Genomic DNA, 19000 nt, shown 5'->3' with positions numbered 1-19000 from the left:
ATTTCGCGCTGTGAATGAATGCTCGCGCTAGTTGTGCGCGTAAGCATTTGCGCTTGTTCTATAAAGAAAAATTATGTAAGAAAACTCTTTACTCTAGTATCGAGTTAATTTGTGAGTTTCCCAAACAATACTTAATCATAACCAAACCCTATTTTGATAGTTTCTTATTGTTTCTGTTTGTTTGGCAAGTTTGCAAAGGTTTTTGAAAGGAAAATCTGACGCGTACAAGTAGCTCATTTGTATAGTGCAGCGCGTGCACTTTCAAGTCCGAGTCGGTGTTTTCAATTGTCAACAAATCTTAACAAAGATTTCTTCCGCTGTCTTTTGTGCCGAGATGCTGCAACAATTTTCACCAACGCCAAAAGGCTACTAACATCATGAGTACGTGTTTCTTTAACATAGTGAAATTTAGAACTGCGAAAATAAAATAGACAAGGAGTTTTGATAACTCAACCAACAAAATCAAAATCTTTATTCGAGTACCGTGACTATTCGAGTTGATCAAAGAAAGCTGATTATTTCTGCTGTATTCACATATTTTCAGCTAAGCTTTTACTATGTTCTCAAAGATTTATCAGCCTTAAACATATTTGAAAACTAGAGATACATGAGTTCGATGTACGTTTTTCACTCGAAAGTGGGGAAGTCCAATTTGTCATGTTTTACTGACTGCACACAACACGCATCGGCGGGTGCTCTTATTCATCGACAACAGTTAATTTATTGGATTTTTACACAAACAAAACTGAGCGGCATCTACAGACATAAACTTTATTGTGACTTATTGGGCCTTGATAAAACATCAAGCGTTGCTTACAATTCGGGCGAAAGTCAAACTTGCAATTATTTTTTTTACTGTTCGGTCGAGATAGACTCTGGTGAAATCCTCGCAAGCGTGTGGCAAGAGGAGGGAAACTTTGAAGTCCTGAAACGCTGTTATATCCAAATATATCCAACTAGTGTTTTGCTGTGTTTTGGAAAAGCTGTTAATCTTCAACATATGTGAAACGTAAAGTGAAGTGACGTGGAACCCTTGTAAAAGAAGTTGCGGAACACAACTTGGTCAGTGATATAAAGCGGGACATAACTAAATTTGACACTGTCTTACTTCACTCAAACTGGAGCAGCTTACGACGAAAACACTGAAGCAAAATCCATGAAAGTATTGAGTTGTGGGCCAAAAGCATCAAACATTTCGAGAATTTCGGACGCCATTTCCCCGCGCTACATCCGCAAAAATACTCGCAGCATGTACGCGCGTGTACCGCACGGGATGGCGCAGTTTGTTCTAAAAATAGAAAAATTGTCCCATATCATAGGGACAGCCCCAATACTAGAAATGGCGCGCACTCACGGTCTCCGTCCCGATTATGGCTCCTGGTAATAAGACAAAATATTTCCCTATTTCTCCCAATTCCCGCTGCCTTAGAAACCCCTCTTAGTAACCTGTGTTCTTTCGCTTCGTGTAGAGTTCCCCTCTTCTATCTTGGGTTTCCTAGCCTGACCCCTCCCCAAACGGGCTGGGTATAGACCAATCTTCAGTAAACATTTCCAAAGATACTCAAGCAAAAACGGTGCAAAGCATTTCCTTGTTGGTTTACCAACGATGTACCTTATAATAGGAAATTAACGTTCATGCTAATAAGGGTAGTCGATCGAAATTAACGCAAGGTAAGTTAGCGTGGATCGAAGGATAAAACACCTAATAAAGAGGATTAACGCAAAAGATATGATAAAATTTCAAATGTGGGAAATTAATGTGACTTATAATTATTACACAAAGGAACACAACTTGTTGTGAGAACAAGAAATTGAAGTACTAATTAAATGTAAAAATCCGAAAAGCAAACAATGTTCGTGGAACTGTCACTAACGTAGGGGTTAAGCGGGGAAATCTGGCCGCTTTGAGCCCTTCACAGTGATCATGAGACAAGCGGATTTCTACCATGATAAAATAATGCTTTTTCCTTTGTCTGTCCCAAGCCATTCGTACAATTCCTGTATGAGTCTGAAATGGCATGATATCGAAAATTTGGGGCAAAATATTGGAAATTGAGTTCTGGGAAATCAAAGATCAACTTAATCGACGACGAAATTAAAGATAACAAAATTCACCGCGACTTGAATTAAAGCGAATGTTTAAAATTTTCGTTAATTTCATGAAACGGTAATTTCTACTAATAAGGTAAGGTCCAGGAAACTCTAAACCAAACCCTGTGTGCATGTGAGTTTGTTTTGCTTATGCTATTGCTTCCTGTTTTCAACCAATCAGATCGACTTACTAAGTAAAATTAGTTCTTCTCCGTCGGGGACTTATTAACGACTGGTTCTAAGGGAAACAGTGAGTTCTGTTTCCCCCAGACCTTCCACGTTCCGCCACGCGAACTCCAACTCAAACATAGAACAAACACAGGACTCCCAAGCTCTCTGGAAACGGCAAACTACACTCAGTTGCGCGACACAACGTAAATTTAAGAGAGTGTATGCGAATGTAACGATCGTTTATAACAGTTCCAAATATTGAAAAGAAATTCAATTAGAACGACTTACCTCGACACCTCTGTGTGCTACTTGTGTTTCCGTTTTGAGGCCGTTTCAAAGCAATTCCAGTGAAGTTATTCACTGTTTTTCTCGAGAAATGATAGAAAAAGAGGAAAGCAGTGAATCTTAAAACTCACTGGAATCGCTTTAAAACCGTGACGACCTCAAAGCTGCGAAACAAAAAATGCGACAAAATTATATTTTCTTGACGCCGCCGACTGGCACACAAATTTGTAGCTGGCGGAATTCGTGAGCGAGTGAACGGGGTTGTTCATCGTATCTTTTAGGGGTTAAAAAAAGCGGTTTTGGTTTAGGGTGTTCAGACTCAAAAGCTCCAAAGCGAGAGTGTTTGTGGTACCTTTTAGCCTTTTAGGGTATTGAGCCGAACACAATTAAGACAGCGAATTTAGGGGATAGCGAATTAATGATAGCGAATTTAGGGGATTTCACACTGTTTTGTTTTTCGAGGTTTTAAAGATGTAGAGATGGTGAAAAAAACAAACAAACAAACAAAACAAAACAAAAAAATAAATAAAGGCAGTCTAGCCTATATATTATATTATCTCCAGTTAGTTTAGTTGGAACTTATTCAGTGGCATGAAGCGACTAGGAGTATTTCTACAGGATGGGATGCTGGCGCCCACGCCCGGCCCATCGGCTATGCTATTGCCCCTAATTTCAAGCAATCAGAGACGCTTCTTGGACTCGTCGCACAAGTCTCTTGCCAAATTTCTCTGCAGCTGGGTCCACGTGCGTGTGTTTGGGTAGCCATTTCCGTCTGTGTTTAGTTTCTATGTTTGGGTTGCCTGTGAGATATCCCCTTTGTTTTTCCTTGTGGGCTATTGTTAGGGTTTTCAACCAATCAGATCGAGTTTGTAAAATATCCTTCTCCTCGGGGAGAACTAAGTTCCAGAGTTGATGTCGATGGTGAAGCGAGGTTTGGCGGAAGTCAGCTAGCGCCTGTCGGAACTCCTCAAAATTTAATTTAATGTAAAGCTTTCAATATGCTTCGTTCATCCCGTGTCCTAGTCTTGTCAATTATTTCAATGCGAATACCGAGAACTTCGACTCAAGCGCAGCAGTAGCACGACGTTGAAACCATGCACTCAGTTCAGCAGGCTGAATTAAGGTCGGCGCGACTACTTATAGCACGGCATGCCTAATGCCGTTCCGCACGGAAGTAGCGCGACTTGGCTTCGAACGGCGTGCTCTTGCCATGCACGTGCCGAACTGAATCAGGGACAGCGGAGCCAGTGTGGGGGCTGGGGAGCTCGAGCCCCCTTCCCCCACTTTTTACCACGATGACATTTTATTTTGTTTTGGTGTGAGGTACAAATGAAGAAATAAAGAAGAAGGAAAAGAAAACGAAAAACGTCTGGTTGACTACAGATTTACAAAGAATTTACAAAACTACAACCTCGTACCAAATTTGTAGGAAATTTTTCATGTTGACCTAGTTTTAACCTTTCCGCAGCAAGCGCTTTCTTCCACTCACGGGGACTTGTGTAAAAGCGCAGGTCAGTCAGTACTAAGGCCGTGATGTATCATGGAGGGCTGAGAAAGATGTATCAAGCTCACAATACCTTCAAAATATATTGCCGCAAATGCACTAAAAGTACCTGTCATTTTATGGTTGATCCACTACGTTGATTTACTTAAGAACTACACCATGGAGAATGTCAAAAATACCATTTCCGAGACCCCAGATTTAAATGCTTTTGGGGGGGAGGATGACCCTAGAGCCCTCTACAAACTTGCGCCGGCACCGCTCGTCACTGTTCAAGCCCCCTACCTCCCCCGCCCCCACTTGAAAAAAGGTTCCGCCGTCCCTGTGAATTCATATCCTGCTGCATCAGCTGCAGTCGCTTTCTAGCATTTAAAAAGGTCTGCGCGACTGAATTAAATTCGACGTTTGAATCTTTTGTAGCTTCTTGTCATGCCACTGCCGGGCAAAATTTATTTGAGGTCGGCACGGCAGACGCACGACGTTTGGACTAGGCCGAATTCCAACCGAGGTCAGATCGCGGGATAGACATCAAACAGTCTTGCTTTATTTTTCAGTAAAACTTGCTTCCTTGGTTTAGCTGGATCACGTTAATAAAACCTCTTCGTTTCATTTAGTGCATTTAATTAAATCCTTATCCATTCGATCATTCAGATGTTTCATCAGATGTTTCAAATCGAGACACATGCTAAAAAAAATACTTTAAAAGACCAGTCTCCTTTTGAATAGTTGCAGACTAATCGATTGTGCATAGAGGGGAAAGACTAACCCCTATATGTTTCTGTTATAAGCAAGTGTCTAAACCTCAGTAATCAAGGAATTCCAATTGAAGCTAACTGAAAATATATATCACGTGACCCCAGTCACGTAATTCATGTAGCGTGTTTAATCTATGTAACTTTGAACTTATATTTTGGGCTTTTTCTATAGTTTTATGTACCTTGCGTGAAATAATGAAACGATGTTGTAATAACGACATGGATCAACTCTATTTTTGTATGATTTCCCACAAAGCATGGCCCACAGGGGAGCAGGGATGGCGCAGTGGTGAGAGCACTCGCCTCCCACCAATGTGGCCCGGGTTCGATTCTCGGACCCGACGCCATAATTGGGTTGAGTTTGTGTTGGTTCTCTTCTCTGCTTCGAGGGTTTTTCTCCGGGTTCTCCGGTTTTTCCCCCTCAGCAAAAACCAACATACAGCTGATTCCAGCTGGCTGTAAGCTGCGCTCCAAGGTCACACATGGACCGTATAGCGGCTGCCAGAGGCGCCAATGTATGCTTTCGGTTCGACCTTGTTGAGCTGCCTCGTTGCTGTACTTTGCGACGGCGATTAGCCGCGACAATTATTATTATTATTATTACAAATGTTTTTAAAACAGACTAGAGTGCTCAACAATAGAGTTCTTTGAACATACCGCATTATGCAAATTTGAGAAGAGACTGTCGCGAACTTTTGCATTTTACCTGAGTGGACCTTAATTGCCCAGAACTTTTTTCCATATTATTATAATAGAAACAACACACTTTTGCACGGTACTTGCTTTGGTTCCATATCGGACATACCAAGATGTGTTTTAAGCCCGTAAAACTACGCATTTTTTGCCGTATTCATAGCGACTTGAAAAGGCAATTCTTCGACGGTTGACGGAATCCTTCAAAATGCTTGACAAATTTAAAACTTCCTATTGTTAGATAGAATAAAGGTAAAGCTCTTATGCTAAGTTTACCCCGTGTTCTAGTTTTGTAAACTGTTTCAATGCGAATACCGAGAACTTTGTCAATTTTCCAGATATTTTTTGCATATTTGTAAGGCAAAAAGCTGTATTTTCGTTTTTTTTTGCGAATTTCCCGAAGACTTAAAATTCTAAGGAAATCGGAATAATACTTTCCAAAGTAGTTCCCTAACAGCGTTCTTCAGGCAAAGTTTCAGGATTTTCGATCCCGTCATTCTCGATATTTCCAGTTAGGTTTGGTTTCCTCTGGGGCTCCACTACTCACAAATTTTCATTTTTACAAGCCAAAATGGCTAGTGAAGCGCAAAAACCACTAACCAAAATGGAATTTTTACTAGTCTGTGGCTAGTTGGGTACCGTTAGTCTCGAGCCCTGACTGATCAGGGAATGGTGGCCGTTGGTCGTTTTCGTAAAATCTTGGGCTATTATTACCCAGCACAGCCCTCATGCTCGATTAGTAAGAGGTAGTTTATCCCAGTAACTGATTATTTAGACAGGCTACTATTTGATAATTATTATTAATAACTGTTTGGTTTGATTATTTGTTGTAGATGCAAATGGATCACAGACTCCAGGTAAGAATTAAATAGTTGAAATAATTGAAACGTCGTCTCTACCAGGTTTATACCAGCTGGGTTTATATTTAAATTCAGCTGATCTATTTTTTGCAGTATAAATAAAGTGCTTATTATTGTTATTATCAACTGACGGATGGTTAGGCTAGACTGGTATGTCAACTCACGGAAAAACAATATTTTGACAGATATGAACGTGAATTATAAAATTCGATTTGCACATATACTAGATCATTGATTAAAGGAAGGGCAAAACAGAAGAAAATTCTCCAAACATTGACATCATAATTTGGCAATATTCTTCGGTTTGTGACACAAAAATTAAGGGGAAAAATGACACCCTTTAACTGAAATCTTTTTATATAACGATCAGTAAGGGCATAGAATGTCAGCTAGTTTATATAAATAATTATAAATTGATGAGAAATGGGTTTAGGATTAACTGAAGCTTTTCATCTTTGAGCTTTGAGCTTGCTCTTACAATGTTTGTCACAATAGCTGAAGACTTTAAGTCTAGTTTTAAAGTCTGAATTAATTCTTGAATTACTTGTTCATGATGTCATTTTATTTTAAAATATAGCTGTGAGTGCTTACACAAGAGCTTTGAAAACATCTGTAAAAAGTCAAACAGAGTTCCAGCCCAAACTAATCGCCTCTGCAACCATTTCTAATGTGAGAACTGATGACATATTTACGAATGTTCTCATACAACATGGTAGAAAGGCCCTCAATAAGGAAGACATGGGATCAACAAGAAGTGACCAGCTGCATTATTTTGGGCAAGTGAGTGGTACTCGAGTAGAACACTGTGAAGAAATATTCATTGACATTACCAATGATGAACGCAGCCCAAAACGTATTCTTCTTACTGGGAAAGCAGGGATTGGAAAGACTCTGTTTTGTCAAAAGCTCGTGAGAGATTGGGCTGACGATAAGCTATTTCAGTCACAATCCCATTTTAAATTTGTGTACTTGTTGACATTCCGTCAACTGAATCTCCTTGAAACTGACCAGTTGTCTTTGCAAGAACTCTTAAACTGCTCTACGGTATTGGATGATAGCTCAAACATTGATGACCCGTTGTTTGAATACATTGTGAATCACCCTGAAGAGGTTTTCATCATTATTGATGGGTATGACGAGTATTCACAACAAGATTACATCATTAGTGAATTGGAAAAAAGGTACCAAAATAGTGCTAAAGAGAAAATGCCTGTCGCCGCACTGTGTACCAAACTCGTGAAAGGAAAACTGTTAAGAGACTCTGTTGTTATGATCACATCAAGGCCTGATGAATCTGATAAGATGGGAGGAATTCCCTTTGACCGGTACGTGGAAATTGCAGGGTTTTCTCCACAACAGGTTGAAGAGTTCATTAAGAATTATTTCAGAGAAAACAACACCATGAAGAACGCCGTTCTCGATCATGTCATGAAGAATGAGAATCTTGTTAGCTTCGCTCACATCCCTATGCTGTGCTTTCTGATGTGTTTCTGTATGGAATATGCCCTTCAAACATCAAGCAGCACTGATGATCTCCCTGTTTCAACAACTGACATTTATTCTGAAGCTGTGAACATTTTTGAACTAAAGCATAATGCCGCGTCAGAGTATAGGAAGAAAGAAATTCCTCAGAAATTCAATGGTTCACATCCAGTGGAAAGCACGTTGGATAAATTATCACAGTTAGCAGCTGAACTGCTTTTGCAGAGAAAGCCAATTTTTGAAGAAAGAGAGATGGAAGGAAAGTTTCGTGTCGAAGAAATCGAAAAGTTGAAAGAAAGCGGTCTTCTCCACTGTGGTCCGCCTTTCAGGAAATCTTTGCGTGAAACCACGAAATACTTAAGTTTTACTCATTTGACAATTCAAGAGTATTTGGTTGCTCGCTGGTTTGTAATGTCAAATGTAATTCCAAACGATGTTTCCGAAATGGTTCTACAGTTCATGGCTGGTATTTTGTCGAAGAAAAAGAATGGTGAACTAATGGAAAAATTGCTAGAAAGTATTCCATCTTCACGCGTGAGTTACTGCCTGCTGAGAGCAAAGTGCCTCAGTGAATATCAAGACAAAGAATTTGCTAAAAATGTCGTTCGGAATCATCCCCATCTCTATTTTAAGTCTGACAAATTGGCTTTTTCGGTTTTAAATGATGTGGACTGTATCGCAATATCATATTTGCTAGATGTCTTTAGTGCATTGAATGAAGAGGAAGCTACTACAGCACAACATCAAAGATCTGAACAGTCCTTTACTGTTAACAGGTTGGAGATAACAGGCTCATCTCCAACACTGTCTGGAATAAAAGATATCTGTAAATCACTGGAGAAAGAACACTGTCCCGTTACCGAGCTAAATTTTGTCCGTTGTCGATTGACTGACCAATGTGTTGATTGCATTAGTGGATTAGTATGTCGTAAATTGACACTACTAAGTATGATGAGTAGTGGTGTCACCAATACTGGTGTTACCAGTCTGAGTGACGCCTTAACGCATCGAAGCTGTAAAGTAACCACACTATATCTGTATGATAATCAGATCACCGATACCGGTGCTACCAGTCTGTGTGACGCCTTAACGCATCCAAGCTGTAAAGTAACCACACTAGCTCTGAGTCAAAATCAGATCACCGATACCGGTGTTACCAGTCTGTGTGACGCCTTAACGCATCCAAGCTGTAAAGTAACCACACTATATCTGAGTTATAATCAGATCACCGATACCGGTGCTACCAGTCTATGTGACGCCTTAACGCATCCAAGCTGTAAAGTAACCACACTAGCTCTGAGTCAAAATCAGATCACCGATACCGGTGTTACCAGTCTGTGTGACGCCTTAGCGCATCCAAGCTGTAAAGTAACCACACTATATCTGAGTGGTAATCAGATCACCGATACCGGTGCTACCAGTCTATGTGACGCCTTAACGCATCCAAGCTGTAAAGTAACCACACTATATCTGAGTGGTAATCAGATCACCGATACCGGTGTTACCAGTCTGTGTGACGCCTTAACGCATCCAAGCTGTAAAGTAACCACACTAGATCTGAGTTGTAATCAGATCACCGATACCGGTGTTACCAGTCTGTGTGACGCCTTAACGCATCCAAGCTGTAAAGTAATCACACTAGGTCTGAGTGGTAATCAGATCACCGATACCGGTGTTACCAGTCTGTGTGACGCCTTAACGCATCCAAGCTCTAAAGTGACCACACTACATCTGAGTGCTAATCGGATCACCGATACCGGTCTGACCAGTCTGTGTGACGCCTTAACGCATCCAAGCTGTAAAGTAACCACACTAGATCTGTATGATAATCAGATCACCGATACCGGTGTTACCAGTCTGTGTGACGCCTCAACGCATCGAAGCTGTAAAGTAACCACACTAGATCTGGGTGGTAATCAGATCACCGATACCAGTGTTACCAGTCTGTGTGACGCCTTAACGCATCCAAGCTGTAAAGTAACAACACTGGATCTGAGTCGTAATCGGATCACCGTTACCGGTGTTAACAGTCTGTGTGAAGCAGTACAGCATGACGACTGCAAACTAGTCGTACTAGACCTGAGTTTCAATTGTGGTATACGTGAGGAAAGTAAGCAATCTCTCAGAAATCTTGTTAAACACCACAGGCCAGGTTTTGAACTTAAAATATAAAAAGCTACAAGAAAGCATAAGAAATATCAATATCTAGAATTCTCGTGTACACATTGTCAATTTTCTGAGTTAAGGAAAATAATTTTTTTTGATAGAAAGCTAAAGTTTGTGTAAATAGATTAGAGTGATATGAAGGTTGTAAATAAGAAAACTCGCTATAATTCCTGAAGTGTAAAGCAAGAAAAGGGCAACATTTTTGTTAAGTTTTTGTAAATAAACGTTTAGATTGTGTAGAGATCGTCATTTTTGGCTTTGCCGTTTATCCGAGGGGAGGAGATGCTTGTGTATTTGGGGCTCCACGAGGACGCGAAGATGTTACACGTTCTTTCCCGTCACTAGTGAATTGCGAGTCATACTCGACACGCGCGTGGTTGTCCGCGAAATTAAACGTTGGCCGCGTGTAGGGGTATTTCCCGCCAAAAACAGTCCGGGATCGTTATCAGATTTGATAACCATGTGACGTCACAACATGGCGGCCATTTCAAAAACCGGGAATTTTCGTATTCGCTTCGCTTTGCTCGTTATTTGTTCGATTATACTCGGGTAATTTACCCTTAATTCTATTCGATAATTACCAGAAAAGAAGGAGCCTCACGTGTTTTGAAGATGGCGGTTGAAGACCAGCGTAAACGATGTAAAATGCTACTCGTAAAGTGAAACAGCGCTTGCAATTTTGCATCCAAACCAGGTATGTTTTTCATTTTGTCATTAGATTTAAGTTACCTGGAGATTTTTGCGAAAATCGCAAAAAATATGTCGTTAATCTTCACGCCATATTCTTGGGATTTAACGTGTTTTTAGTGCTGTGCACGATCTGTGAAAAAAGTGCACGGGTATTTTGATTTGCGATGTGTTGTTCGTAATGGCGGCCATATTTACAGCTGTAATTGATATGTTCCTAGGTATTGAGATGGCGGATGCTGGTACCCATAGAATCAAAATAGCAAATTTATGTCGATTTTGTGGATATAGCTTGGTCATTACATAGGGTAGGTTTATTGTTGTCGAGTTTTGCAGCATAAAATTTTCGTTCCTTTTAGGCCTGACAGACACGCACCATTCAACTTTAAGAATTACTGGTGGCAAAATCAAGGGGTACGTAAAAGTAATTTACATAAATCATATAAGCCCCTTCAGAAAAAATTATAGCTCTTAGTGAGTCGCTCGATTCATGGTACCGCAGTCCAGGTGGTCGGGAAACCACTTGCGAATCTAACATTAGTTGTTTATTTTCTTTTGAAGGGTTATCATGAGGAAAAAATCAAGGGGCCAGAAGGAACTCCTTTTCATGTCCTTCCTGAAAATTGCAAACAAAGACTCGTTCGCACTTCGTTGTGGTTTGCCAGAAATTAGAGAAATACCCGAGACACTTCTAGACGTGCCACAGTCTGGTATCCAAGAGCGCTAAGAAAAATTGCACTTTGAGAGAAGCTGCTGGAAGACAGACAGGCCGGGTGCAATACTTCATAAACAGGGAATTAAAACACCTTTCGGACTGCGGGAAATTCGGCAATCACGTTAAAGGGTAAGTTGCCTATATTTTAGAGTCAATTTCAACAACTCGCGGTCCTGAAATATTTTCCGGAAATGCCGGCCAAACTAGGTCAGTTTTCTGGCACACCAGTCGTTATATAATGAAGCTTATTGTTGGATTTAGCGAGTGAACTATGGTACGAAAACATATTACCTGAATTATAGTTTCTTTTATATGAATCGGTCATTAAAAGCGTTTTTCCATATTACCGAATGCACAACAATAGACTATTGATCTACAACTAAAACAATCTTTTTCCGGAAATGCCAAGACTTCCGAGTTTACTGTCATATCTCACGACATAAAGTGTTGCATGTACCCATTCCACTGAACGGAGGTGTATCACGAATTAAAGTAAATATACCTGCTACATTTTTGTTGTTGTGCCAGAACCATATCAGGCGAGCCCACAACGACAAAGAGAACTCCAGTGCATCAAAGATGGAAACGAAATGTACAATACGGCGGAGGGGATTGAATTAGCAATCGCAGAAATGGAATTAGGCGTGGGATGGGATATGGCCATCGAGGTAAGCTAGTCTATCTTCAGTATATCTGGACAGAGAGTCGACAGAGGGAGGGTCGCGAACTGTTTCGATACTGTTATTTCCATTCCATAGTAATGAATCACAGTAGGAGATGTTTCGGTCCTAACCACGCTTCGCTCATGCAAATTGAACGAAATTCAGTTACAGCTCTCCGCTTGGAATATAGAAGCAACTTGTTCAGTGTCAATTTGTGAACTCAAGATGTATTTACTGTTCGTGTTTCGTTTATATTTTATACAGACTGTTGAACGGCCAGCTTCGCCAACTACCAAGAAAATGAAGCCTGAGTGAAAATAGAAGCTATCATATTAGTATCAATAAACAACGCTTTTGTGAACAGAATAACTGTTGTCTACCTTCGTGTGTTTTTACTCGGAACAAGTATTATACGGTGTCTACCTGAAAATGAAACTTTTCGCTGTAGCTTTTGGACAAAGACAGTTTTCTTCCATACATCTCTGCTTCTATTCCACAATCCAGTAACCTATTGTGAAGCAAACATACAATTACAATTAAATGAAATTGCATTGTGATGTTGTGAAAAAAGTAACTCCTTTCATTGCAGCGCCCCGTCGACCGCCATATTGAATTATATACTGTTGCTACCAAATAATGTCACGTGAACGAAAACTTGTGCAGCGATTGGTTAATGGTTTGTTTTGGTCGAGGTTATCAAATCTGATGACGATCCCGGACTGAAAAAGTCGACTTGTTCCTGGTTATTTGCGGCTCGCGTTGAAAACGAACGCCAAGAGATACCATGTTATGTAGCAACTGAGAAAATGTGAAATTAACCCCAGGGAAACCCCAGCAACGTACGATGGGCGCCCCTTGGTAGCAGTTCTTTACAGTTGCTTCATTTTCCCCTTTCCCTTGACGGTCGGTAAAAGGAGCCTTGCGTTTTAAAGTTGCCTTGTATTATGGTTTGTTTCTGTATGTTTTGTTGCACTTACCCTTGGGGTGGGGGACTCCCACATTAAAAGGGCAAGGGTGTTCGTCGGAAATTTTGAAAGAGCCCCGAAGAGTTACCAAGATCCTGTTTTTGGACGTGGCTTCAATTGTTTTCAACCCTAAGAGGAACCTATTCTAAATCAATATTTTGCCCCATGTCAGCTCTTTTTGGCTCAATACCCTAAAATGTACCCCAAATGCTCCCGCTTTGTCAACCTTTAAAAGGTACGATGAGTACCCCAGTCGTTTTTACATGAGAGCTCCTTCTTCCCGTCCTCCTTTGGGCGTTTTCTTACCAACGTCATGCACAGTTACGGCTTGCCGAATATCACGGCAAAGTAAATAGTTTTTAAAGAAAGTGTTTCCTTTCGTCGACCGGCGGGCAAATGAAACACTGAGCTATCTCTTAGTTATTTATCAACTTGAAATTAACCGCCGTAGCGAGTTTCTGAAGCTGATGTTTCGATCGTTAGCTTCTTATTAGCGATTACGATTTACTGCCAGCCACTTGAACAAAACAGTTGCCATTCTCGGTCGATCCCAGAGCTTTCTGCCCTTTAGTATGGAAGACTAAAGAGATCTTACCTTTCAAAGCTCTTACTTTCCAAGCTCTCGGTTAGTAGAGCTAACAGAACAAAAACAGCAGGAGCGAAGAGATACTACGAGGGGGGTCCTGTTTTCCCCCTCGCTCGCCACGTTCGTTTTTCTCCCGTTCTTTCACCCTCCGTCCCTAACCAAGAACCTAGAAGAGGTCTACAACAGGTTTAAGTGATCTATCTTCATCGTCAGTCATATACACTCAAAAGAGTGTACATAAGGAAAATTCGGTTGCCAGACAGGATGATGTCAGGTATTTCGTCAATTAACACAGAAAAAAATACCTGCACGAGAGCCGGCTGCGTTCAAATTAGAATGTGGCCTCCTAAACAGACGTTTTCATGGTTCGTTACGCATTTAGGGAAGAAAGATTGCGTGACGAGCGTCTAAGTGGTAGGCTAGCTAGAATATAGCTTGTTTGACGCGCTAATTTCGGGTAAACCGACTGTTTTGAGCAGGCTAACCTAAAACTTATTGATCAAACTTATCGCGGGACATAGTATTTTTTTCATTAATTTAAAAATCAGTGCGCACGGGATGCAACAACCATAGGCTGAAGTAAAAGATGTGCGTTTCAATTAGGGGAGGTAAGACGAGTTAGGTTTTAGTGGAGCACGTTAACCCTATTCAAACCAGCAAGAGCGCGATCCGACGCACAGACGTCAACCGTTTTTTTTTTTTTTTTTTTTTCAGGAGCACTTTAGAGAAACCTGCCAAGCTTTCTGACTGTGTCTGAAATTTTTGTGGGAAGAATTCGATTTGTTTTACCTTCTAACTCAGCAAAGTGCCCGAAATTTTTCTCCGAAATTTGTCCGAAATAAGACAAAAAGTGTCCAAATGTATTTTGCAAGTAATGTAAGAAATTCGAACTGCAATGTTTGTTACATTCTTTGTTGGCTTTTTGTTTGTTTTCCTCTTTCTCAGAATCAGACATAAACGCCCTAGTAAAAATGGCGCGGCGTAAAATTGCTTTTCTACCGTTCGGGTACATGATCGATCAATGGCGATGGAAGGTGTTTAGTGGAGCCATCATTGAAGCGAACTACGATGCAGAATGGTGGAAACTGAAGACTAAATACCAGGGAATAAAACAACCTGTGGAACGGTCCGAAAAGGACTTTGATGCCGTATGGAAGCACCATATCCCTGCTAACACACCCTACATCAGGTTTGAATTTCGATCTTCATAGCTCACAATTATGATCAACATATCGCCTCTCTTTAGATTTGATGAAATTCTGAACTACGCTGGCCAATGTTCAAAACCAATCCGGAGCAGAGAAATTTGGTCGCTGTGCCTTCCTAACCTAATTAAATACTAATGAAGTACGGCTTGACTCGTGAAGGTAAACACCCCTACATTGAGAGCAATAATCATTTTGGGCGTGGGAGGGGTTCGTGCTTTCGCTTGCGTTACTTGCGCGACAGACTGCTGAATAACCTCTTGTAGCTTCTTGTTTTTCTTGCCCAGGTATTTCATGGCTAACATGCTACAGTTCCAGTTGCACAAGGCCGCTTGTGAAGCAGCTGGTTTTAAAGGACCTTTGCATACCTGTTCCATCTACTAGTCAAAGTCAAAGGAGGTGACCTTGATACTATGAGTGGGTTCTTGTTTCTCGAACGCTGGTTAAGGAAGTGAAGGCTCAGCTACTGGCTTTGTGACTGAGACAAGTTTATCCCGCCTGGACAAATTATCTTGAACAATAAATAAATATAGAGTTCATTGAAAATATAAGGAAACTAACGTAATCAAGGCGTGAGCGCCCTCTGAACGCAACGCGTGTATTCATGAGCAAGATTTACATTTTGATATTTCCGAAATATTATAGCATCGTATTTTAAGTGAAAAATAGTTTTTTGTGGATTTGCTAATTATACATTGAAAGGCGTCCGGCCTTCTTCGGAAACGTAGGCATAGCAGGCAAGCGTTTAATTTAGGGAGTGTTTGATCACCCATTGATTATAATTGAACATATTTTGCATGGATCATGGCATTCTACATTGTAGATAGACCTTTTTGTCAAGTATTAAAAATTATTTCTACGTGCCTTTTGTCTTAAAATAGTCTTTTGGAAAGCCCTTTCGAAGTCAGGGTTTTCAAAAACCTTTCAAATAAGCAGGAATGATTTTTTACTTCATAGGCACTTTAATGGTTTTCATATTCGAATCAAATTTAACCGCTAAATCGTGCTTAAGAAAGTGTCTGTCTCCTTGTTTCGTGATCAATGACGTTTCCCTTCGGATGCAAAGCAGTTCTTTGTTTCATCAGTGAATATCAACCTCTACTCTAAATATCATACCATAACTGCGATTTATTTATGAAATTTATTCCGTTGATTGTGATGTGTTCTTGGGCAGGACACTTTACTCTCACAATCCTTTCGCCACCCAGGTGTAAAAATTGGAACCGACGAATTAATTTCAATGCTGGTGGTAACCCGCGGGTGGGCTAGCATCCCATCCAGAGCTAGAGGGGAGTAGAAATACTCCTAGTCGCTTCATGCAGCTGAATAAGTTCCGGCTGTAGGGGCCACTGGCCTGATGTAGAATGAATTATCCGGGCAACCTTACAGAATGCTGGGGGTACCCCTGCAATGGACCAGTATCCCATCCTGTGGGGGGGGGGGGGGGTAGTAGCCAAACTCCTTAACACTTGTACTTGAAACACTTTACTTTTTTGTCTTCGCCTTCATTTGCAATAAGTTTGATTTTTAATTGCTAACCCGAGGAGCCTTACCTTGCGCCTTTGAACAAACTAAAGAATTGCTGCAGCGAATATCCCCGGTCAAGCGCAGTCCCGTCCGCAGAGTTATTCTCCTTTTGTTCTCGTCAAAGCCTGTATATATTTTTTATCGTGCATGCTTGTCTAGCATCAAATCGCTTTGGCCGAAAGTCGAGTGATTTGATTTCCGGGCTTCGTGAGATCACCACCTGAGTTTAACACTTGTGCCAACGCCACGCCTCTATCTTAGGGTAAGTCAACGTAATGTAACGCGGCCAAAAGCGAGATGAAAAATGCACCAGTATATTTAGAAACTAATATCTAGGGAATTAAGAGGCAATCAGTGGTCTCTGAAGTAATACTTTGCCTGTTATGTAAATGAGATATGTAAATGATGCAATGAAAACTTAGATGCGCTGATTTGATACTTAACAAGAATTATAATTAATTCCTTGCTATACACGAAAAATTCACACATTTGATAATGAAATTCAAATTTAACGACGCAGTTTCCTTTGCCCATGCGCACCTTAGCCAAATTTCATTTTCAAATTTGTCAACCGACGTTTAGTTCAGTTTTAGCTGTATCCACTTCGCGTTAGGTTCGCTGACTTTTACCAATGCGAGCGAAGCTTTAAAACGATATAGCGAGTTTTGCCAGTTAAATATTGAGCAAGATCGCTGCCATTTTACGTGAACAAATTTCTTGAATCCATGAGACTACCGGAAAGCTCGCTTGACAACATGGCAACGTTCATTCAAACGGTTTGATTCAAGTGTTGCTGGGCTCTGTGGTTCTCACCACTTAGGGCATTTCAGAACTGTACTGTACTAATCTTTACTGGCAACTGACGAACAGGATAAACGATGCTGAACAATGTAATCCCCCTTATAATTCCTTCTTCACCGGTGAGACACTTGGATACCGTCACCACGTTAAAGTATGCGGAGACAGATAAGAGAGGCAAGGCAATGGAAGAAGCCTTCTTAGAGGTAAGTAAGAGTTTCTCATTCTATATAATCAGCAAATAGATTGAACTTTATTCTAGTACCATATTCGGACATTCTACTGGTCATAAGATGTTTCTCTTAAGAAAATAACTCTCGGCGACTTTCGGGCTCAACAACAATTCAAAGTGCCAGCAAAAACTCGATGTTTTATTTTACTAGAAGAGCGTCAACACCAGTACCGTGGAACTATGACATGAAAATTATATTAAGGTGCTTGAGTTAGAAATCGAGTGTATGGAAAGCAGTTACTTTATCCGCGGAGTTGACTCTCGCACATTTACCTTTACCCTCTTCATTTTTCACAAAAAAACTATTTGTGATAAGACACGAAGAGACCGAAGACAACACGAAATCATAAAACGTTTAAACTTAGTTTCCCATTGTGAATTATTAATCTAAACACCTATTTTTCGACTTGTAATCTAAATACCTATTTTTCGACTTGTTTCTTAGAAAAATTCGAGATCACCGCTACTGGGTGGAGAGTTTCGCGGGCTCCTCTTAATGCTTGTTTTACTTTAACGTCCAGAGGTGTGGTTGCAGTCGAGAAGTCGACTAGGCATTCCGTGCCGCGTAATTTGGAAACCTATCATATTGGTCACAGCATGCATATCATGAGTACCATGCGACAATCCACTGGAAACATGAGTCTGGATGGAGTGGCGGAATAGGGTGCTTGATTTCTGATCGGGCCTGTATTCACCTCAGCGTTTCTGGCTCATATGGACCCCCCGAGGACTGTGTCTGTATTCAAGCTGGGATTACAGGTTGTCGTTTCTGTTTTTCTTTTTTTTTCTGCAGTCAAAATTCTAAAAGAACGAATAAACACTTGATCCGGGTTTTTCGGGAGCTAGTTGTACTTCTCAATAACTTGGAGGAATGAAGAAATGTGGACACAGTATACAATTGTATGATCAACCACGAATTGGATCAGACGAATCTCTATTTTCTGTTTAGTTTTTTTGAGCATTGAGCAATTCATGTTCCTATACAACAATAATGCCATTGGCTATTGAATTGATATTATATTTTCTTTTTGCCTCTAGAAGCACTGACAAGGTCAGGAGTAGTTTGTATGTCGAATTAATGCTTCACCTAATGCATACCATGCATAAAAACCCATGTGCATGTTATCTTTCTATTTTGTGCATGAAGAAGAAATGTTTAATTATTGGGTTAATCGAGAATGAGAAGAATTACTTCATGAATAGAAAATTCATGGATAGCGCTGAAGTTAGGCTAAAATTTGTGCGGTTGCAGTTAAGTTACTAATTATTTTCTTTTGTTGTCTCTAAACAGTTTATTGACTTGTAATGAATTACATAAGACAGGAAAAAGTTGCTTGCTGCATCCTCAGGATGTTCTCTACGACGAAGCTCGTGCGATTTCCCGGTCTTAACGGACAAAGAACTTGGCTAATATCCAGCCATCCTGACCGTACGCTTCGTCAGTAACCTATATTTAACGTTTTGTTGGTCTGTGTAAAACAATGGGGAATATCTAATTATGTATGGTCCTGTCTGACTTCGTAAGGTTAAGAATGACAATGTACTTTAAAGTTATTTTCTGGACTGTAATCGGCAAGCTTAAAGTTTGGTTACATATGGTTATATGAGTTTACTAAGGA

At 40.5% G+C, this 19000-nt stretch overlaps 2 protein-coding genes across 2 annotated transcripts; both read left to right on the top strand.

Annotated features, from left to right (window-relative positions):
* Window positions 1-6165: 6165 nt before the first annotated feature.
* On the top strand, window positions 6166-12437 carry LOC149109810 (NACHT, LRR and PYD domains-containing protein 3-like). The gene is made up of 6 exons (XM_089294673.1): window positions 6166-6235; window positions 6330-6353; window positions 6934-10698; window positions 10913-11535; window positions 11935-12074; window positions 12333-12437. Exons 1-3 carry the CDS (start codon window positions 6166-6168, stop codon window positions 10008-10010), a joined length of 3171 nt encoding a protein of 1056 aa, XP_089150799.1. The 3' UTR covers window positions 10011-10698; window positions 10913-11535; window positions 11935-12074; window positions 12333-12437.
* A 1878-nt stretch (window positions 12438-14315) lies between these two features.
* LOC149109809 (angiotensin-converting enzyme-like) lies at window positions 14316-15560 on the top strand. Its single transcript, XM_089293180.1, has 2 exons — window positions 14316-14808; window positions 15112-15560. Exons 1-2 carry the CDS (start codon window positions 14591-14593, stop codon window positions 15206-15208), a joined length of 315 nt encoding a protein of 104 aa, XP_089149306.1. The 5' UTR covers window positions 14316-14590; the 3' UTR covers window positions 15209-15560.
* The last annotated feature ends 3440 nt before the right edge of the window (window positions 15561-19000 follow it).

This window comes from Orbicella faveolata, unplaced genomic scaffold (assembly GCF_042242905.1).
Source record: "Orbicella faveolata isolate gen_17 unplaced genomic scaffold, um_ofav_v1 contig_25, whole genome shotgun sequence".
NCBI lineage: Eukaryota > Metazoa > Cnidaria > Anthozoa > Scleractinia > Merulinidae > Orbicella > Orbicella faveolata.
The sequence above is the reverse complement of the archived record's forward strand: the minus strand, read 5'-3'. Positions and strand labels throughout refer to the sequence as shown.

What these genes read in the sequence shown, in the direction of transcription:
- LOC149109810 (XM_089294673.1), top strand. Translation starts at nt 6,166, where the DNA reads ATGGTGGCCGTTGGTCGTTTTCGTAAAATCTTGGGCTATTATTACCCA. An exon ending in ACAGCCCTCATGCTCGATTA is followed by an intron (nt 6,236 to 6,329) that starts GTAAGAGGTAGT and finishes TATTTGTTGTAG; the next exon opens with ATGCAAATGGATCACAGACT. An exon ending in AAATGGATCACAGACTCCAG is followed by an intron (nt 6,354 to 6,933) that starts GTAAGAATTAAA and finishes TTTAAAATATAG; the next exon opens with CTGTGAGTGCTTACACAAGA.
- LOC149109809 (XM_089293180.1), top strand. Translation starts at nt 14,591, where the DNA reads ATGGCGCGGCGTAAAATTGCTTTTCTACCGTTCGGGTACATGATCGAT. An exon ending in GCTAACACACCCTACATCAG is followed by an intron (nt 14,809 to 15,111) that starts GTTTGAATTTCG and finishes TTTCTTGCCCAG; the next exon opens with GTATTTCATGGCTAACATGC.